Source organism: Myotis davidii, unplaced genomic scaffold (genome assembly GCF_000327345.1).
Source record: "Myotis davidii unplaced genomic scaffold, ASM32734v1 scaffold198, whole genome shotgun sequence".
In the NCBI taxonomy this organism is placed as follows: Eukaryota; Metazoa; Chordata; class Mammalia; order Chiroptera; family Vespertilionidae; genus Myotis; species Myotis davidii.
The window spans coordinates 42,971-62,630 of record NW_006291485.1 but is presented as its reverse complement, the minus strand read 5'-3'; the positions used below and the strand labels follow the sequence as shown (position 1 = coordinate 62,630).

The 19,660-nt window shown below is 50.6% G+C and overlaps 1 protein-coding gene across 1 annotated transcript in view; it reads right to left on the bottom strand.

Moving 5' to 3' along the window:
- Positions 1-19,660, bottom strand: part of SCARA5 (scavenger receptor class A member 5) — a 61,422-nt gene that overhangs the window by 9,984 nt on the left and 31,778 nt on the right. The window contains exons 4-5 of the mRNA XM_015564650.1: positions 17,863-17,961; positions 15,404-15,502 (exon numbers count right to left, since the gene is read on the bottom strand). Coding sequence (XP_015420136.1) covers positions 15,404-15,502; positions 17,863-17,961 — 198 coding nt within the window. The remainder of the gene's footprint in view (positions 1-15,403; positions 15,503-17,862; positions 17,962-19,660) is intronic.

Here is a 19,660-nt window from a genome sequence, read left to right as displayed (position 1 = left end):
GGCATTTAAATATATAAAATAAATATCAAAAATATAAGTCTTTGTTTTACTATGGTTGCAAATATAAAAAAATTACTATATGTGACACGGCACCAGAGTTAAGTTAGGGTTTTTCAAAATGCTGACACCCCGAGCTCAAAAGGTTCGCCATCACTGCCCTAGGTTATAACAAAAAAAAGCTGAGGATGAGCAAGGGAAGACAGAAAATCTGGAGAGAGGGAAAACCTGGAGAGAAGCTGGAAGGCAGAGGCCGGCCCGAGACAGAGAAACCCCCTGCCTGCTAACCTGGAGCCAGTAGCAGCAAAGGCCTGGCCCCTGGCTGGCTGGGGGCTTGGCCCTGGGTAGGTTGGCCGAGGCCAAGACGTCAGCCTTGATTTCTCACAGACCTGCCTCGCCTCTGTCAGCACCTGTCAAGGAGGCAGAGGGCCGCCTCGGCCAGGAGGCCTCCCACAGAAGCCTCGGGTGGGGTCATGAGGAGCGGGAAAGTGGAAGGAGGAGGCAGTGGGTCCAAGCGGCCCAGGCAGAGTTCAGGGTGTCGGGTCAAAATAACAGGAAGAGACTGGGCCGGGGGTGGGCAGCCAGGACTGATGTTGGGAGGCTCTCCCCTATCCTCTCTGCTCCGCCATCCTGAGCTCACTCTGTTCGCTTCTTCGTTGTGCGAAATCAGTGACTGACTGTCTCTTAGGGGCCTGACCCTGTTCCAGGTGGGTACATCTAGGAACAGTGTCTGCCTTCGTGGACTGCTACTTTAGTGGGAAAGATGAACAATAAAGCTGAAAAACAAATACAAATATAATTATGGCCAAGTATTGATGAGTGCATCGATGGGAGCAGAAGCACAGAACGGGGAGGGAGAGTGAGTGGAGGCCCCATTTTGGACGGGGAGACTTGGGCAGAGCTTTTTCCTTGTACCCCCACAGTAGGGACACCCAGATGTTCACAGATGCACTTAAGGGATTGCTACCATATTCCCAAACTGTGCTAGGTATTAAGGACGCATGGATAAATAAGTGTTGTATTTGTCCTTGAGGCATTCTGGGTAAGAACACAGAATGTCAGCGCCTATAGAGACCTCAGTGACTGCCCAGTCCAAACCCCACATCTAGAAATGAGGAAATTGAGGTTCAGAGAGAAAGTAACCGGCTGTTACAGGGATGCCAAATTCCTCCCTTTCTAGAGCCATGCTCTTTCCAATGCCAGCCACTTTCAGTTCTGCCTAAGCCATACCACAGAGTGAAGCTGGTTCGAGGTTCAACCAGTAGGTCCAGGATGGAGGCAGGCTGGCACGCCTCAGACCAGAGGGCACTGCTTGAGAGAGCTCAAGCCAAGCTCTGTCTCTGAGGGTTACCTGTACATATCAGATTTCCCCCTGGAAGAGTTCCTTGCAAAGAGAGATAATGATTTATTTGTCCACGATCCCTCAGTATTTAATATTATGCTTGGCTGGCTGAAAATGCTAAGTAAATGTTTGGGGAGTAGATGGGCTGGAGACCAGATGGCTGGTTGGATGCATGACTTTTTTTAGTGGGTACGAGTGGAATCTCCAGCTGAATGCCTCAGATTTCTCTGTCTCTCTGGTTCCAGTCTTACTCTTCGGTGCCTGGCTTGTTGAGAATGGATGCTGTGCCCACCCACGGATCCCACCAGCTCAGGCAGGAATGGTGGTGCTCCAGGATGGAGACCATGGACTCGCTGTTCACATTGTCACTGGGGATCTCAGCTCTGGGTTGTATCTCTTTGTGCTGCCTTTATGTAGATCATTGTAGACTCCCTATTCTTGGCCGATCTTTAAACATGTATTGGCCCAGCCACGGGGACACAGAGGTAGATTACCCCTACTTCTTCTCTGGACATAAAAATACTATGAGACAATTCCAAGATGCCGCTGCTAAGTGCCATAGGAGCGGATCCGAGGCAGGCAGTGGGGATGGCAAGGAGAGTAGTGAGCCAGCAGGAGGGGACTCACAGGGGGTTGGTCAAGGCATGCTGCCAGTGCTCTTCTTACATCTGAGGGGCACTAGGACACACTCATCCTCATTTCTTCACTGGTCACACTCACTTCCCAGGGGTGTTAAGGGGATCAGTGACAAAGAGTCTCTCCTTGACCAACTCTAACCAGGCCCCTCTGAGCCTTCTCATCTCCGAGGCCTCAACCTTGGCCTGTAAAGATTTGAACAAGTCACTTACATAATTGCTAACAGCTGCAAGCCACGCATGGTCCTAGCCTCTCCTACAGTGCCTGCTTGAGAAAACTCAAGGTTATCAAAAGAATTGACTCTTCATCCAGCCAACACCTGAAGATAGGACCCTGCCTCACGGCCTCTTTGGGAGGGGAGGAACCTAACTTGGAGAAGCGCCAGATGGGTTTCATAGGGACCAACCCCCTCCTGCTTTTTGTAATTTTTCACTCCCCTGACTCTACTGAGCCCCCACTCACCTCTTCCCTGTTTCCCCATTGTCCCTTTAAATGCCCAGTCACCTCTGTACACATCAAAATTTAGTTCAGTGCATGCTGGTCTCTTTTTCCTATTGCAATTGTGCATTACTGATTAAGATGCATCCTGACCACTTTAACTATCAGCTGGTTTTGTTTCTCTTTAACATCTGATGTGATAAGGCTGCTATTAGACAAACTGGTCAAGGTGTAAGCCATGCTCACTGCCCATGGGCCCTTCCTTACACATGGGTAAGGATGGGTCTGGCGCAAAAGTTCTGTCCAAACCGTTGTGATGATGCTGGTCAGGACCACGCAGATTCTCTTAGGAACCTGAGCTGGGGGAAATGGAGAAGGCCGAGCAGAACAAGAAGAGGCAGGGACAGGAATTAATAAGCCATGTTGCAGACGAGACACTAAAGCGAAGACATGAGCCCCTAGTGCTGTGGCCCCAGAGCTGCCTTGGATCTGAATGACCTTCCCATTCCAGGCCCACTTACTCATATATTATGAGTCCTGATTTTTTAAAGAAGGTGTCCTTATTATAAGCCCACATGACTTAAAGAGACCCACCGAACCCCTGGTCCTGGCCAGCAAAAATCCCCAAAGAGGCGCCTGCGAATCCGACACACCAGCCTCAGAGCTTAGCTACTTGCCTCTTGGGCCCAGGGTGGGTTTGGGGATTGGGTGGGGAGCCACCGGGGGAGAGTGGAAAGAGACTGGGTCTGGACTTGGGCACAGGGTTTGAATTTGGCTCTGCTGCAGGCCAGATGTGACCCCTCTACACCTACCCTCTTCTGAAAACGGGTATAATGGTGGTGGGTGCAAGCGACAGCACGTGGCCCATTATGGGCACCTCTCACTGTGAGTTCCCGCCCCTGGCCAGTCAGCACTTTGCCCAGCAACACATGGTGAGCTCTGAGGGGTCTTCATGGGTTGCTGAGGATGGCTGGATACAGTGGCTCAGCAGGAGTATATCATTGCAACCCTCTTTGCAAAGCCACCCTGCTGCGTGGGGAGGAGGAGCAAAAGGGGGTTCATCGGTCCAATTGGATCCCTCTCCTAACTTCCTCTGCTCTCCCCAGGGCTCAGTTCCCGGGGTCGGTAACATATTAGGGGAGGCGGACAGGGGTTTCGGCAAAAGTCCGGCTCCTGCTGTCAGCAACTTTCTGCTCTCTAATGTGAGCTGGATGCGATTCCTTAGGCAAAGCAGCTCTGGAATGGCCCAGGAATGTGGCGCTAGGGCTGAGGCCACTGTGGGGCTCCTAGCACAGACCTTACAGATATCCTAGGTGGGGATTCTCTTCTTAAAATGAGTGTTTCTTTGTTCTCCGGGCCTTGTAAACACATACGTAGGGAAAACCAGGGCCCAGACAAAGCAGGCTGGATCCACCCCAGACTCCTTGGGTTTGAATATTGAGCCCCAGGGCTGTCAGGGGCTGTGCCACCCTCTCCCACTTCAAGCACAGGAATCCTCTCTACCCAGTACCACGCCTGACAGCTGCTCATCCTGCCTCTGGGAATGGAAGGGAACTCGACACCATCCCTTGGGCATCCATTCCGGGATTTTTAAACCAGCATCTGGTTTTATTCACAGGGCGCTGGTATCTCCAAACGGCTCCAGTGTTTCTTCATCTAATTATTCTTCACCTTTGTTTTGCTCCATATGCTCCCCTTTTTGTGCTTATAATTGGGGGAGGGGGGTGGGTAGGGGGAATGTCAAATATCTCCTTCTTTCTCTAGCATCTGGTGGGAGCACAACTGAGGGAGTGGTGTCATTACTGAGCCCCTCAGTGGGTCTGGGAGGACAGCCTAAGGGCCAGTGGCCACTGTCTCAAGAACTGATTTCCAGGGCTGGGGTAGCCTTAGAACTACCTTCTCCCTGCAGGGCTTGTCCACACCTGGCTCAGAGCCACCCTCAAACCCAACTACAACAAAGCCAAGTTCTGGGAGCTGCCCAGGAGAGAGTCCCAGTTAAGGAGAGACAGCGAAAGGGGGTCTGGGAGGACAGCCTAAGGGCCAGTGGCCACTGTCTCAAGAACTGATTTCCAGGGCTGGGGTAGCCTTAGAACTACCTTCTCCCTGCAGGGCTTGTCCGCACCTGGCTCAGAGCCACCCTCAAACCCAACTACAACAAAGCCAAGTTCTGGGAGCTGCCCAGGAGAGATTCCCAGTTAAGGAGAGACAGCGAAAGGAATAATGTGTACTCTGTTCCGACTACATCAGGCACGTGCAAAGTGCTATGTGCGTGCATTTTCTCATGCTTCTTCACAGTTAGTGATGGCTCCCCCTTAAAAGAAAACGAGCCCAGAACAGTCAAGGAATCTGCAGATGGTCACACAGCTGCTACAAGGTGAAGCCAGGGAGAAGAGCAAAAGTCCTTTCATGTTCAAACCACAGACATGACTGTCAGACTGAGTACTCAAGACAAGTATTTAATAACAGCCCTCTCCATGTATAAAGCACCTTCCATCTATCGCCAAACAGCCTTCTGGGGTCTGCAGTAATTAGTGTCTTTAACAGTAAGGAAAAGGGAAAAGAGCCTTGGATGAAAGCAGAGGTTCTCAACCCTGGCCACATGGGAGAATTGCCTAGGGAATTGAGATATTCCCCCCCCCCCCCGCCCGGGCCCCCTTTTGCCTTATATATAATTTGATGCTTTAAAAATCTACCAAGAGGAGGCCAGGCTAGTCTCCAACAGCTCACAGGTGATGTCAATGCACTGCCAGGGCTCAGTGTACTGTTTGAAGGGACGGATCTGGGATCAAGTCCCAGCTACACAGCTGTCAGGCCTTGTAAGGCCTATAGATGTCACCTCCTCTGGGAGGGTTTCCCTGGCCTGTGGCCCCAGGAAGTGCTCTGCACACACTGCCTGCCACTTCCTCTTCCAGGGCTTTCCACACTCACCAGTGTAATCCCTGTGAAAGCCAAGGCCATGGCCATCGCACCCCCGTGGGTCCCTGCAGCAGCCCTCTTGCAGGCAGAGAGGACAGTGCTCAACCAACTGGACTGAGGGCGTGAGTGAATGAATGAAAGAATCAATGAATGAATGAACAGGATTCACAGCCCTTTTGAGGGGCTCTTGGAACAGATCTGATCCCTAAATAAGCCTAGATCCTGCTTGGCTGTGCACCAGGAGGCCCCAAACCCAGAGAACTTTGCTTCTCAAGAAAAGCAGAGGAGGGAAACCCACGAGGCCTGCGCCCGAAACTTCGCAGCTCCTTTAGGTTTGTTCATCCTGACTTCCCGGCCCCGCCAAAGCAAAACAATTCGACAGAAAGGAGGCCGTGGAGCATAGAAATAAACACATGGGGATGGGAAAACAGGCTCTGATTTTCTGCAGCTGCAGAGTAGAGCCCAGGCCATAATCTGGACCAGCTGCCCGTTAAGGAAGTTGAACTTTTATTCTCTTATGCAGAAAGAACTCCCTATGCACCCGGCCGCCCGGCAGCCCAGGGCCTCAGAGCCCTCGCCCTGAGGTGGAGAAAGCTGGGCCGTGTCCTTCTGTGGACATTTCTTTCGCTCTGACATCCACAGGACATGTGGTTCGCATGGGGAGGACAGCAGTCACCCCATAAGCCAGTGGTCCTCAACCTTCCTAATGCCTCGACCCTTTAATACAGTTCCTCATGTTGTGGTGACCCCCAACCATAAAATTATTTTCATTGCTACTTCATAACTGTAATTTTGCTACTGTTATGAATCGTAATGTAAATATCTGATATGCAGGATGTATTTAGGCAACTCCAATGAAAGGGTCATTCCACCCCCAAAGGGGTCGCGACCCACAGGTTGAGAACCGCTGTCATAAGCAAACTAAGGAGTTTCTGGCCAGGCACTGCTGGAGGGCATCCCTTTTAAAATGTGGTCTGGCCTGTGGGTGTGCTTCATAAAATGCTATTTCCTAATGGTAATTAGGAAACTTAATATGCTCTCACTTAATATGGTACTTTGTGCCTCTTCAAAGAAATGTTGTCAGATGGTCTCCTTTGATCTTTGCAGTCCCCCTCTAAGGTGGGTGAGATTACACCCATTTAACGGGAGGAAGCTGAGCCTCAGAGAAGGATTCTCAAGGTCACACGATAAAGTGGCCACACCTCAGTCTCCAACCCACAGGCCTTGGGGCCACTGTACTACTGTCTTTGGTTGCGAGTCACCCTGGGTGCTGGGGCATCGCTTTGTAAAAGAGGTAGCAGAAATGTCTCCCCAGTCAACACTGCATTAGGCATGCTGGGTGGGTTTTAAATGTTGACTCACCCGTGGGTCTTCCCTCTTCTATTGCAGGTTCATTGGAAACCGGGAGTTTGTCTTGGCTGATTTTGTTTCTCCAACACCCTGCTCATGGCTGCCTGGCTCCCAGTAGTTGTTCAAGGAAAATGTGTTTGATCAAAAGGAAACGAAGCATTTTTCCTGCCCAGCCCTGAAGCAGGAGCCCTCTCCATCACAGTGGGAGGATTTCTCTACGGCCCAGAAGTTCTGCTCAGAGCTGGATTTGTAGGAAGTTACTTGGCGGCCAGGTGCAGAGGTGAGTCCTTTGTCTTGCTTTTGCTTCTAGGGCCCCTCAAAGGGCAGTGAGTGTCTGTGGAGAGCAGCTACAGTGTTTGGACAGGTTCAAGCCTCAGACTAATGAGAGGGCTCATTCCTCTCATGGCCATGTGCAAGCCCCAGCTTGACGGGCAAAGCCAGCACAAGTATAGTCAACAGCTATAGTTGTAAGCTTGAACCTATGGTCCGAACATGTGGCCCCGCGTGCCTGAGTGACTTGGGCTTGATAGAGTTCAGGTGCATGTTATTGAGTAGGATCGAAACTCACGAGAATGTTGTAAACATCTTGACCACACCCTTACTTTGCCTGGTGGAATCTGGCTATAAAATAAAGACACAGCTTGTAGTCCGGGGCACTGTCGCTAGCTCTCCATCAGAGAGGGCAGCGTCCCACCCAGACCCAGCTTTCTTCTCTTGTCTGTCTTTTCTCCATCCTTCACTGCCCCCTCTCAGGGTCACCGAACCTGGACTGAGTTGGTGCGGCACATAAGGTGCCCGATGTGGGGCTGAGTATGCCATGGCCGTGCCGGCTTGCCACAAGAGTCAACAGGCCTCTAGGACAAGACAGAAATGCTGTGGATCCAGGAGAAAGTCACTGATGCTGAGCTCTGATTTTATATGTAACTGTGGGGAGGTGTGATGCTTACACAGCAGCCCTGGAAAGGTTTCGTGGGCCTGCTGCCTGGACCTCTGAGGCCAACGTCTAGATCTAGTGGCCTTTCCTAAGAAGGGTCTTTCACACCCTCTGCCCTCACTCACACACTGTCCTGTCCTGCCCTGTTTTTTCTCTCAGTTCTGCTCTGCTTCAAGTTCAAAGCCGGAGACCCCTGGCTGGAATGCTTCCCCGCCCCCATACTTTAAATCCTTGAAACAGGACCTGCCTTTAGCACCATATTACCACCTTCAAGCTCTATGGCATTGGGCAAGGAATTGAACCTCTCAAAATACAGAGTTTCCTCATCTGGGATAACCACACATACCTTAGGGAGTTACTCTGAAATATACACGAGCTCAGTGCCTAGGGTGGTCGGTTCTCAAGGAATAGTGTTGAACCCAATGTAAGCCCCAAGGATCATGCTGGGAGACTGAGGCACTGCTGCCAGGGACTCACCCCACTTCTGAGTCAGTGAGGAAACCGGCCCTGACACCCTCCTATCACAGCACCCACAAGACCCCGGGGGTGTCCACAGGCTGTGCCTCCCTCTTTCATCTTCTTTCTTCCATTAGAATTCTACAACTGGCTCGTTAGAAGAGAGGCTGAAATCTGGGGCCAGGGGAAATAAGCCCATTTAGAGAACTGGTTCCAAGTTCACCCCGAGGGTGTTTCCCACTGTTAAGGTGGGCTGTGAAGTTCAGGCAGCGGCAGCTAAAGCTGATTCCGTTACATCAAAAAAGACACTGGGGGACCCTAGCTGGTTTGGCTCATTGGATAGAGTGTTGGCCTGTGGAATGAAGGGTCCCAGGTTTGATTCCAGTTAAGGGCACAGGTGGCCTTGGTCCCCAGTAGGGGTTGTGCAGGAGGCAGCCAATCAATGATTCTCTCTCATCATTGATGTTTCTCTCTCTCTCTCTCTCTCTCTCTCTCTCTCCCTCTCCTTTTCCTCTCTGAAATTAATAAAAATGTTTGTTTGTTTTTTTAAAAAGACACCGCAGGGACCTCCCTGATGGAATGAATCTGAAGTGCCTTCAGCATGCCTCTCTCCCATCTTCAGAGAAGAGGGTGCAAGGGCATGGGATTTAAAATTGATTGCTGAGTTTGTTTGAATTGCTTTCTGCATAAGCAGTTTTATCATTCCTGGTTTTAAAGTAGGTCTCAACTTTAAACTTTCTTTGTACAAACCCACATCAAAGACCAAAACGCCAACTCTTCAGTAGTGTTGAGGCATTGTTGTTTGAAGAAAAATTCCTTGGTCACCTTCATTGTGAAAGTTTGTTACTAAAGGAGCTTTCTTGCAGGGCCAATCCCATGCTTGCCAAGGGGCTGGGAATGCCAGTCAGCGGGCACTGCCCGGGCCCTTCTTGGAAGGACGGGCACAGTAGTGTCAGCTAAACACAGGGAAGGAGGGACACGGGGATAGCATGGGGCAGGCCCCCTTGCTCACTCACCATAGGAAGGATAGGTGTTTAGGGAACAAACTGGTCACCTCCACTCGCAAGCGTGAGATACCCCACTAGACGAAGTTAAAAAGAGCAAACCTTCTCAAATTCCACTTACACGCTTGGCTGCTAATCCTTAACATAAACTCCAAACACGGGCATGTTTATTTTCTCCCAGTTAGCCCCCTCAGTTTGGCTTTCGGTTGGTTCCTGCTTTCACTTAGCATATATTTATAAAACAAGCATTCGCGGGCCTGCTTGTGACCTCTGAGCAGCGCCAGAGCACAGATTCCCAAGGGGGCTTCCTTCCCCCACCGCCTAAGCTGTTTTTCCTCGCGAGGGCCCACGCTGCAGCTCTTCTTTCTGCGCTTTTGAAAGCGTGAGGGTAACGGGGCTCACTAGCTCAGTGGTTCCTAGAAATAGGAACACTATTTCTTCTATTGGGTTCAACACTATTTCTCAGGCACCCCCATCACACAGCCACATTTTACCACCTGGCTTCTTAAAGGAGCCAGGCCTTTTGCGTTTCCAGCCCCTCTCGAATCTATTTGAAGTCATCAAACCCAGGGCAGCCTGGATTAATCGGAACGGAAATGCTTTCTGCACACAGCCCTGTAAAAGCTCTCTTGGAAGGGGTTGCTCGGACGCTTTCAGGAAAAGTCACTGGATTTGTTTTTGGAAGGCTTAACACAGGCTCTTGGCAAACCAGAATGTTCGGAAGGCCAGATCCCATTCTCTGCACAGTACCGGGGAAGAGGAAGTTGCGGAGGCTGAGGGGCTGGCCTCAGGGCTGGGCCAGCAGGGGCCTCGGGTCTCAGGATTGCTACTCCATGGCCTGTGCTACTCCCCAGAGTGCGCATGTCATCTTCCCAGGAGCTGTTTCTGAAAAGCAGGACTTTCTAAAGGGGGAGCAGCTCAGACAAGAGGAGAAGCAGGAGCAGCAGAGAAACATGAACTTGGACTATGGAACTTTCCATGGGGAGAAAGGGTCTGCCTGCCCATCCGGTGCCTGGCACTAGTTGCGGTGTTGAGGGTCATCAGGGACGGCTGAGGCTTTGTTACTTCTTGTTCTAGGTCCCAGTCTGGTCCCCTCCCTGGTCAGTCGCTGCCGTGTCATTTCCGCTTCCAGCCCTCCCAGGCTTCCCAGTGCCCCGCGGTCAAGTCTGAACTCTTGGCCATTGATCCAAACATATCTCTCTGGCCTTGTTTTCTTCTTACATCCCAAACCCTCGCCATGTCAAACTATTTGGACTTATCAGACAATGCTCTGCTAATTCATGCCTGGTTCTCTTTACTGGAATACTTCACCTCCCATCTCCCTGACACCCACCAACTTGCCCTTCAAGACTTGGGTCAAAGACACCTCTCAATTGACCCCCACAACAGGAGGCATATTAGCCTTCGTACAGACATCTACTCTAGCACTCACCACACTCTACTGTGATTTTGGAATTTTGTGATTTTGAAACTGTCCTTGCCTTCGTTTCTTTCTCTCCGCTGTCTCCCACTCTGTGTCAGCTGGGACTGGAAGCAATGTTTGCCACAGGACAGTCTTTCTGAGTGAATGTTATGTCCCTGTGCACTTTCAGTGTGACTAGACATACACTTAGGTGCGGGGAGACATGTGAAAAATACTGTCCTCTCTGTACACATTCTGTGGTGTTTGCATCCGCGGAGCACTCACTCAATAAGTATAGGGAGAAGGAATGAGCGAATGTACCAAGGAAACCAATGTGTGAGGCAGTCCACCTGCCAGGTATGTGCCCGGTGCTTCCACACAGGTTAGCTCAGGGAGACAGGTGACGGATCTCAGCAGATGCCCGCCCCGCTCCCCTCACACCGGCTTGGTGACATGAAGAGAAAACATGGGGGCAGGGAAGAGTACCTTTAAAGTAACTGAGAATTGCCGAGGAGGGAATTAGCACCTTCATACTAAACTGCTAAGGACAGACAGAATGGTCCATAAGGACCCGTGCTGTCAAAGGTAACTCAAGATGGTAGCAGAAGGACCCCATCTGTGTCCACTCCACACCTTATAAACTCTGGTGACATTGGGCAGGTTCCTCCTCCCCCTTCCCCAGCCTCCTCCTCACCTCCCCACCCTTGAACCTGACTGTGAGAATTCGGTACGTAATGTACACGGACGCTTTCCTCCCCATAGTGCCAGGTACAAGTTTGTTGGTAGTTTTATCTGAGTGGTTCCTTTTCCTTAGGAGTGCGGCTTACTTTTAAATCATGTTGTCAGTGGGGTAGTCAAACTATATGAAGAAAAGAGGATGTCGACGCACTAAGTAAATAAAGAAATAGGATTGTATATAAAAGGTCTGGTAGCTCTGTCTCTCCTTGCCGGAAAAAAATGCTAACTTCCAGGGCTACATTATCCTTAACAGATTCCCGGCGGCACTGCTTGCAGCCAGCTGTAGGTGCAGGGAGGGGAGGAAGAGAATTCACAGACTCAGAAGGCCTCTCTCTGCATCCCTTTTTCTAAAGCAGATTGAAAGATCTCAGCAGCTAGGGAGGAAAACTGTCTAGAAGCCAACATCCTGATAATTTATTTTGAGCTTATACTGCACACTGGGGTGTCCACTGCCCTCTCCCCCTCAAACTTACATCCCCAAATATTAAAAACACACATAAGATGTTGGATATTTTTCAAGTTTTCTGAGATGCCACTGATAAGTATCAACATGCGCTGGCTTAGAATTAACCCTGGGTCATCCTGCATATATTTTCCACGTGGAAACAAATTGAGGAAAATATTTTATACGATCTGAACTTATATCCCTCTTTAAATTCATGCTGTGGGGCTTAAACAAAACCAAATCCTTTCCCCACCACCTAGCTGCAAAAATACTATTTATTTTTCTTGCAAATGGACCATATACGTAGGTAAAACAAATGTCTTTCTGTCTTGAGATGTATATATCTTTTCTGGCCAAGCTCCCCAAAGCCAAACATCTAACAGAATGACTGATATCACCATAGCTTGAAATAAAAACAACAACTTTACCTCTCATCAAGCAGAAATCAGGAGGTCTGGATTCTAGGCCCAATTTGGCCATGACCTAGCCTGGGCACTGTGGCCCGTCTCTCCAGCTCTCCGTTCTTGCCCTCTGTTTAGTGAACGGGTGGGGTGCGCTTGGGCGTAGGAGAGGAGTTGATCTGAAACCCCACCCAACTCTAAAATCCTATGACTCCAGATCAAAACACGGGTAAACAATGGCAAGATCTTGTACAAATATATTGTAATATTGACTTAAAACATGGGTACCAAGAAGTCTTCTCTATAAGGCCCTCTTCAAAGGAAACCCCCAATTTCCAATTTTGACCCGGGTCCATCTATTTTTCTCATCAGTTCCTTTCACATAGTAACACCCCCACCTGCTGGAACTTTAGGTTTGTGCTGCTAAAGGTCAGAGGTGTTTGGAAAGGTTCCATGGCCTCAGCTCAAGCTGGGGTCCCAGGGGAGGGTCCCTCCTCCACTGAGGGTCCCTCCTCCCACTCCTTTATAAAGGAGGGTAGAGCTCCGATGCTGAGAATCCGTCCTCCCGTGCATTAGGGCTGCCCTGGCTCAGGGAATGACTAACACCACCCCCCCGCCCTATCCCCCGGTAATGGGCAATCAGTGTGGGTCAGAATTTCTGCACTTTTCTGAAAGATGATCCTTGGCTTCCTCCTCAGAGCCTCACTCCCAGGGATATAGTTTATGCCTCTGGGATTGGAGTTCCTTGGAAACACAACCAGGAGTCTCAACACAGCATGGGTTTTATGTGGTCAGAGGCAGGCCAGGGGGTGGAGGCCGTGGGAAGGCATGGATCTCAGCTCCACATTGCTGCAATGGCCCGCCTCAGCCTAAAAGACCCTGAAATCTGTCTGTCAGGTGAGGGAGCCACTGGGGGTTTCAAGGAGCCCAACCCTACTCTTCAAGACCAGCCCGAAGCTCTCGTTGCAGAATCAGAGAAGTCGGAGGCCCGGGGGTTTGGTTCTGCCTCTGCACTTGCCCTGGGAGAGTCAGTCAGCTCCCCATTCGGGCCTCTGAAAGCGGGGAGATGGATGAATGGCCTTCGGTTTTGTGGTTCTACAGTTTCTGTATGTCTCCTACACCCCCTGCATGCTGAGTAAAGCCTCCCATGATGGAGCTGTCTCTGCTGGGCCACCTCATCTCCCAGGCCCATCACCAATGGTGACGCTTCCGGGTCTCATCAAGGGGCCAGAAGGAGAGGCGTAGACTCTATGCAAGGGCTGTTGTCTGACCTCTGGGCTCTAGGGAGGGTGTAGCCGCCTCAGGACAGGAAAGAATGCCAGCAGTCCCTGAGGAGGGGCTGTCCAGAGCTGACATCAGTCAATAGGCTCCAGGGCCAAGTGGATTAACCGTCCTTCTCCCAAGCTCCCCACCCACGCCCCGGGGAGCCCCACACCACTGTGGCTCAGCTCCCACCTCCCAGACTGTGGCCCTAGCTTCCGAGCCCAATCCCAGCACAGAGCCCAGCCAGCTGGGCCCGCAGAGGTGAGTTAAACAGTAACAAAAGCGGCCTTGGGATTAGTGGTGACTGATGACCACCTCCTTTCCCTGGGCTCAGCGAGCACAGACCTCCTCTCTCCTCTTGAGCCGGCTGAAGAACGGTTGCCAAAGAGTTCCTGACAAGCACCCCTCTGGTATGTGGGCAGCGTTCCTGATTTCCCTCTAAAGGTCATCTTTCCACAGTTCCTCCCTTCCTGCCACCCCATCAGGAGTTGTTTATTTCACACAGCTAAATGCCATGGTCCTCCTCAGCTCCCTTGGCAGCAATCCATCAGAGCGCAGTCAACAAAGAGAGCAGGAGAAGGCAGCAACCCAAAGACAAAGTATGGTGCCCAGCCCAGTTCCTAAGTGTGACCCTGATATGTCACAGATGTCCTAGATCATAGCCAGACTCCCTTCCTTGGCCATCAAAACTTGCCTTTTGGCTCCTGCAGGGTCCAACAGATCTCCTCATCTAGCCAGGACACCGCTAGCTCAGCCTTTGGCTGCTCTAGAAAGGGACTCCAGATAACGCTAGAAAGACTCTGAGGCACATACATTGTTTTGTGGATCACAGCATCTAAGGTGAGGGGGATGTGTGAAGTCCAAGGTTATGTGTAGGCACACCTTGTCCTCAGGTATGTCCATCACTTTAGTGACAAAATACTGTCACAAATGTTTTCTCTGTTTGATCCTGATCACTGCCGTGGGAAAGGGAAGGACCGTGGAAGGAAGAGACACCTCGGAAAAGGGCACTATTAAGGAGCCAGGTCTCTGGTCATGCATGACTGGGAGGAAAGTATATTTTAAGGACCTTCTGGAACCAAAGATTGGCCTTAGGGAAACCCATCCATCTGGGTCCAAAGTGTGAATCTGAAGAGGTGCCTGTCCCTGAGTGTCTAGGGCAGAAGGTGGAGGCAGGCGCTCTTTCCCAGCCGTCTCCCCGCAAAGCCAAGACTGCAGTACAGATGCCCTGGAAGAGGATAATCCGTGTATGCCTCACACAGGGTCGCAGCATTTCAGAGCCCAGCAATTCTAGATGCTGGCATGCTTTTGCAACTTGGTTAGGAGACACTATTCATTGAGACTTGGCTGGGAGACTTATTCTCCTCTGGCAATCTCTCCAAGGTTCTAGCGGGGAGAATAAACGCTAGAAAGGAGTGCTAACTAGATAAGTCGGCTTGCCTTATAAGCACTGTAGGAAGTACCCTTGTCAGAAAGACGCCCTTACCGAGACTTGGGGGCCTGCCAGGAACTGAGATCCCTCGCATCTCTCCTCAGTTGGTGGCAAAGGAGGAAAACAAAGGGACCCTGCTTTGCCTCCAGGCCTTTCCCCACGCAAGTACTCAGGGAAGCCATGCATTTTTTAATGAGGCCAGTAACTGAATTTTAGCATCTCCTGTGATTTTAGGAAGAACGTCTGAACCGGTGTATTACATAGAATGATAATGAACACTTGCTGATTCCTAACCTCATGTCCAGGCACAAGCACTTTATGTGATGAACTCACTTAATGCTCACAGTGATCCTGTAAGGTATGGACTCTTTTATCCACATTCCACAGATGAGAAAACGGAGGCCCAGAGATTACATAGCTGTCTAGTGAGGCAGCCAGGAGGGAGCCTAGGAAGTCTGCCTCCAGGTCCTTCTACACAACCCCGGGGCTTGTACCACACCTGGAAACGTAGTCTGTGTCCCTGGAGTACACTGTCTCTTGGTGGAGCCCTGACACAGGTAGGGGGCTCCTTTAACATCAAAGCCCTGGACCATGGGTCCAGCCCCTGAACCCTCAAACTTGTGTGCCTTTCTGGGTGACAGCTATTCTCATGCTGACACAGAATCCAGTGACCCCAACAAAGTTTCCTTACTGGCATCCCCTGCTCTGTCTCCTTTATCTCCTTTCTCTCCTTTTGGGCCTCGGTCACCTGAAATAGAGGAGAAAACTGGCATTAGAAATGGAAATAAATCCTAATCATCATAATAAAGGGCTAATATGCAAATGGTTGTCATGCCGTGACACCATAATGACCAATCAGCAAGGACCTGAGGCTGTGTGGTGCCTAGCCAGGCTGGGTGACCTCAGGCCACACCCCCACCCCAGTGCCGGGCCCAGGGACCTCAGGCCACGCCCCCCGCCCAGCAGGGCTTGACTTTGACGGGTGACCTGAGGCTGCACCCCCCCCATCTGGCGGGGCTTGACGGGGGTGGGGCCGGCTGGGTCTGGGTCTCATGTGATTTCCAGCCACGTGCGGGTGGGTGGGGACTTGACTCTGGGTTCCTCGGCACACCCCAGACTCTGACAGCCTTGGCAATAGTTCCTAGGATATTGGTTGGCACTCAAAGGGTTAAAGAGAAAGGGCAAATAGCAATATTAAAATATTTCCTCTAATTCATTCCCTTTTAATGTGCACAAATTTCACGCACTGGGCCACTAGTAGTAAATAAAGTATTATCTGCAGGAGACATTTTTAAAAATAGTTTTTTAATTGATTTCAGAGAGGAAGGGAGAGGAAGAGAGAGATGGAAATATCAATGATGAGAGAGAATCATTGAGCGGCTGCCTTCTATACACTCCCTACTGGGGATTAAGCCCACAATCTGGGCACATGTCCTGACCAGGAATCAAACCTGTGACCTTCTGGTGCATAGGTGACCTTTGACGCTCAACCACTGAGCCATGCTGGCCAGGCTGCAGGAGACTTATTAACCCAAAACCAGGGAGAACCTCAGGCAGGAGCCAGCAGCCCCAAAGGGCAGGCCATGGCAGGAAGGAGCTACCTGGGGAAGGTAGAAGGCGCCCAGCTGAGAAGTTTCATTTCTTCCTCATTAAAGCCTCGAACACCAGCACAGACTAAAGGAGTGCGTGGTATTCAGCAGAAAGAAGACAAAGCGAAGACATTCCTATTAAACACTCAAGGTTTTCGAAGTCTACATCCAAGTTCACTCTAATAAGCAGAGGAAGAGAGAAGCGGGGAGGGTCTTCAGTGACAGAGAGAAAGACAGGGGTTCTGTGTGAGGCAGCTTTACTAGTGGCGGAGGCCAGGACACATGGAGGAGAGTTCCCAGGGAGCTGTGGGATGCCCTTCCCAGGGTATGGTCTTTTCCCAGCTCGCCTCTCACTGTACACAGAAGTAATGGGTCCTGACACCACTCGAGCAGGCATTACAACGACCCAGCGATTCTATTCCAAGCACCCTCAGAAAGCTCTCTGCAGATTAAAGGCCCAGGGCATGATGTCTGGCGGAAATAAGCAAGCCAGCCAGTTCCAGGGGAGAACTCCAAGGATGATCCAAGTTTTGAAAAAAACCGAAGGCAACCATAAATGTAAATATAACTATGGATGTGTTTAGAAAAGGTCTGGCAGGATAGGCTCCAAACTGTTTATGGTGGTTATTCTACAGAGTAAGAGCTTAAGGGACCAAGGGTGGGGGGCTGACTTTTGACGTTATACTCCACACTTCTGTGTCGTTGGGTTTTTTCAGTAAGGATGTTTTGTTGTGGTACTCTGTTTCGAAATCCATTTAAAAAACGTGGGTCATAAAAGGAAGGAAAACCTCAGCTTGTTTAATCACCAACCAGAAGGTAGAATCAAAGTTCCCAGGGATGGAAGATGAGACCATCCTAGACATGGGGTGGGAATGACTAACAGCACGTTTTTCTTAGATTTCATCTTAACAAGTGAGGAGGTCGAGCCCGGTCATCTTCTGCCACGATGCAGGTCTGGACACTCTTGAAATAAACGTGGAAAGACAGGGACTGACTATAAAGTGGGCTCCCCTAACAACGAACAAGGTGCCTATCAGTAGGAAGAAAAAATGAGAAGAAAGACTATTGGCAATGGAAAGCTGAGAACTGGTTCCAGTTTGACATATTGGGGGAATACAAAGACTGGGGGACTGGGAGGAGGTGGCAGTACAGGAGAGCAGGTGACAGTCCCAGGTCCCCTGCGGGCCCCTCTCCTGGCCGGGCTTCCTCCTAGCGGCAACCTCGTAGTAGTACTGCTGGTTCTCACGTGCATTTCGACAGCACTTCTGAGCTAACAAAGTGTGTTCCCACAGTTACATCCCATTGAATCCTCATGACAGCTCTGCGAAATATGGCATCCCGAGAGTCTAGGGTGGGGATGAAGACACGGATGTTGAACGATGAGATTAAGTGACTTGCTCAGGGTCACTCAGCTGGCCTGTGGCATAGCCAGAATTTAGAGCCAGTCCGTCCGCTGCGATGCCCATGCTGGTGCCCAGGGGCCAGCCGTGAGCAAGGGTGCTCTGAGACTCATTATTACCTTTGATCCCGCGCATGCCCATCACGCCTGTGGCTCCTGGCCTCCCGTCATCACCCTTGGGGCCGGGCAGTCCTGGGGTTCCTCTCTCCCCTGGTAGACCTGGGGAGACAAGAGACAAGTTGGGGCCCTTCGAGGTTACCGTCTGGCTCAGCAGTTGACTTCAACCATGACCCCTCCCGTTGCCTTTGCTTGCTGATTCCTCTCAGGTAACCTAAAGGCAGTGTCCCAAAGGTCAGCATATGCCTGTCCCACTGACACCCTTTATCCAGGGAGGCTGGACACTTCCCCCCGAAAAATCCACTTCTCCTGAGTGATGGTGGTGGTGGTGCCACCCCCATTGGAGATTTAAATTTGGCGACATTTTTTCTTGGAGCGTTTTTTATGTGATAGGCACTGTTCTGGATGCTTTGTATAAAGTATCCCATTTAACCCTCCCAATAAACTAGGGTAAGTATTATTTCACCTGCGCTACAAATGAGGAAAGTGCAGCCCAGAGAGATTGAGTAACCTGCCCACGGTCACACAGCAGCGTGTCAGAGGCTAGATCTGACCTCTGGTCTTTCTGAACTAAAAGCTCAGGGTTAGTTGGTTCCATCTCACGCTGATGAAAAGGGTGAGATGGTACTGGTACTGAGGGTGGGAGGAAGATGAAATAGCTCCCCACCCGGGGAGCGTAGAGACAGGGACAGTAGGCTGAGGAGGAGGAAGAGAGTCAGCAAGGTCAGTGAATGGGATGATGGATGGCCTGCGACCAGATCAGGCCCGGGGGCTCCTGACCTGCCACCAGGGTGAGCCAGAATCAACAAACGTTTCCACCCAGTGACAGCCCTGGGCCCCCGGTGGCCTTAGCCCACAGTTATCTCTGCAAACAGTGCAGCCTTAGTTGCTGATGAACTGTTCTTTGCTGCGTTGAATGTTAGTTTTCTTTGGGCTTTTTCTCTAACGAGAAGAAACCTGTCTCCCAGTAATGACTCCTCCAGAGTTTATGTCAAACGGCTGGAGGAGGGCAGGTGGCCCATAAGGGTGGCAGGACCTCAGAGAAGGGCTTCATTTCTTTTTCTCCTTCCTCATGCACTTTTCCCAGAGTCCAATGGCTTCGATGGCACAGAACTGTGAGTCTAGTGCAGGATGTGCCCAGGGATCCCCATCCTATCATTTACTAAAGCAGGAAAAGGGGTGCTGTTTTGAGTTTAGGGAGCTCCCCTGAGAAGGGGAGGCAGGGAATGAAAGCCAGGCCACAGGCTCTCCATCCGTCAGCCGCTGCCTCCACTCCTGCTTGCAACCTCCTTAGGGATTTAGGAAGGAAATGGTTTGGAGGTACGTTTCCTGATATAAATAAACAGACACCTGTCCCCTGAGAAGCTCTTCCTCTTCTTACATTGTTCAGAAGACTTTTCACTCTGCTAGAAAAATGTTGCTCACAGTAGAGGCTCAGGAATGGACAGACTGGAATGCAAAGTTTGATAGAGTAACGGAACAGGAACGTCCAAGACAATGAGAGTAAGGAGAACATACGGCACATCCTTGAGTAATGTTGTTTCATTCAGTGTCATTTCATTATAACATTGATGAGATGCCATAGGAACTTAACTCATTTCTATCAGTTAGCCTAAGGTAAAATTGGTTCGTTACCTGTTGCTTCACTTAAAATCACAGAACCCATCCATGAGGCTAAGTGAGGACTTACTGTACACTTTCCAGAAGGCAAAAATATACCTTCCCTACCAGCCACTGGATCTCCGGGGCTGTCACCAGTGTGTGTGGCAGGATAGAGAGGTAGGCGAGGGGCAGGTATTCA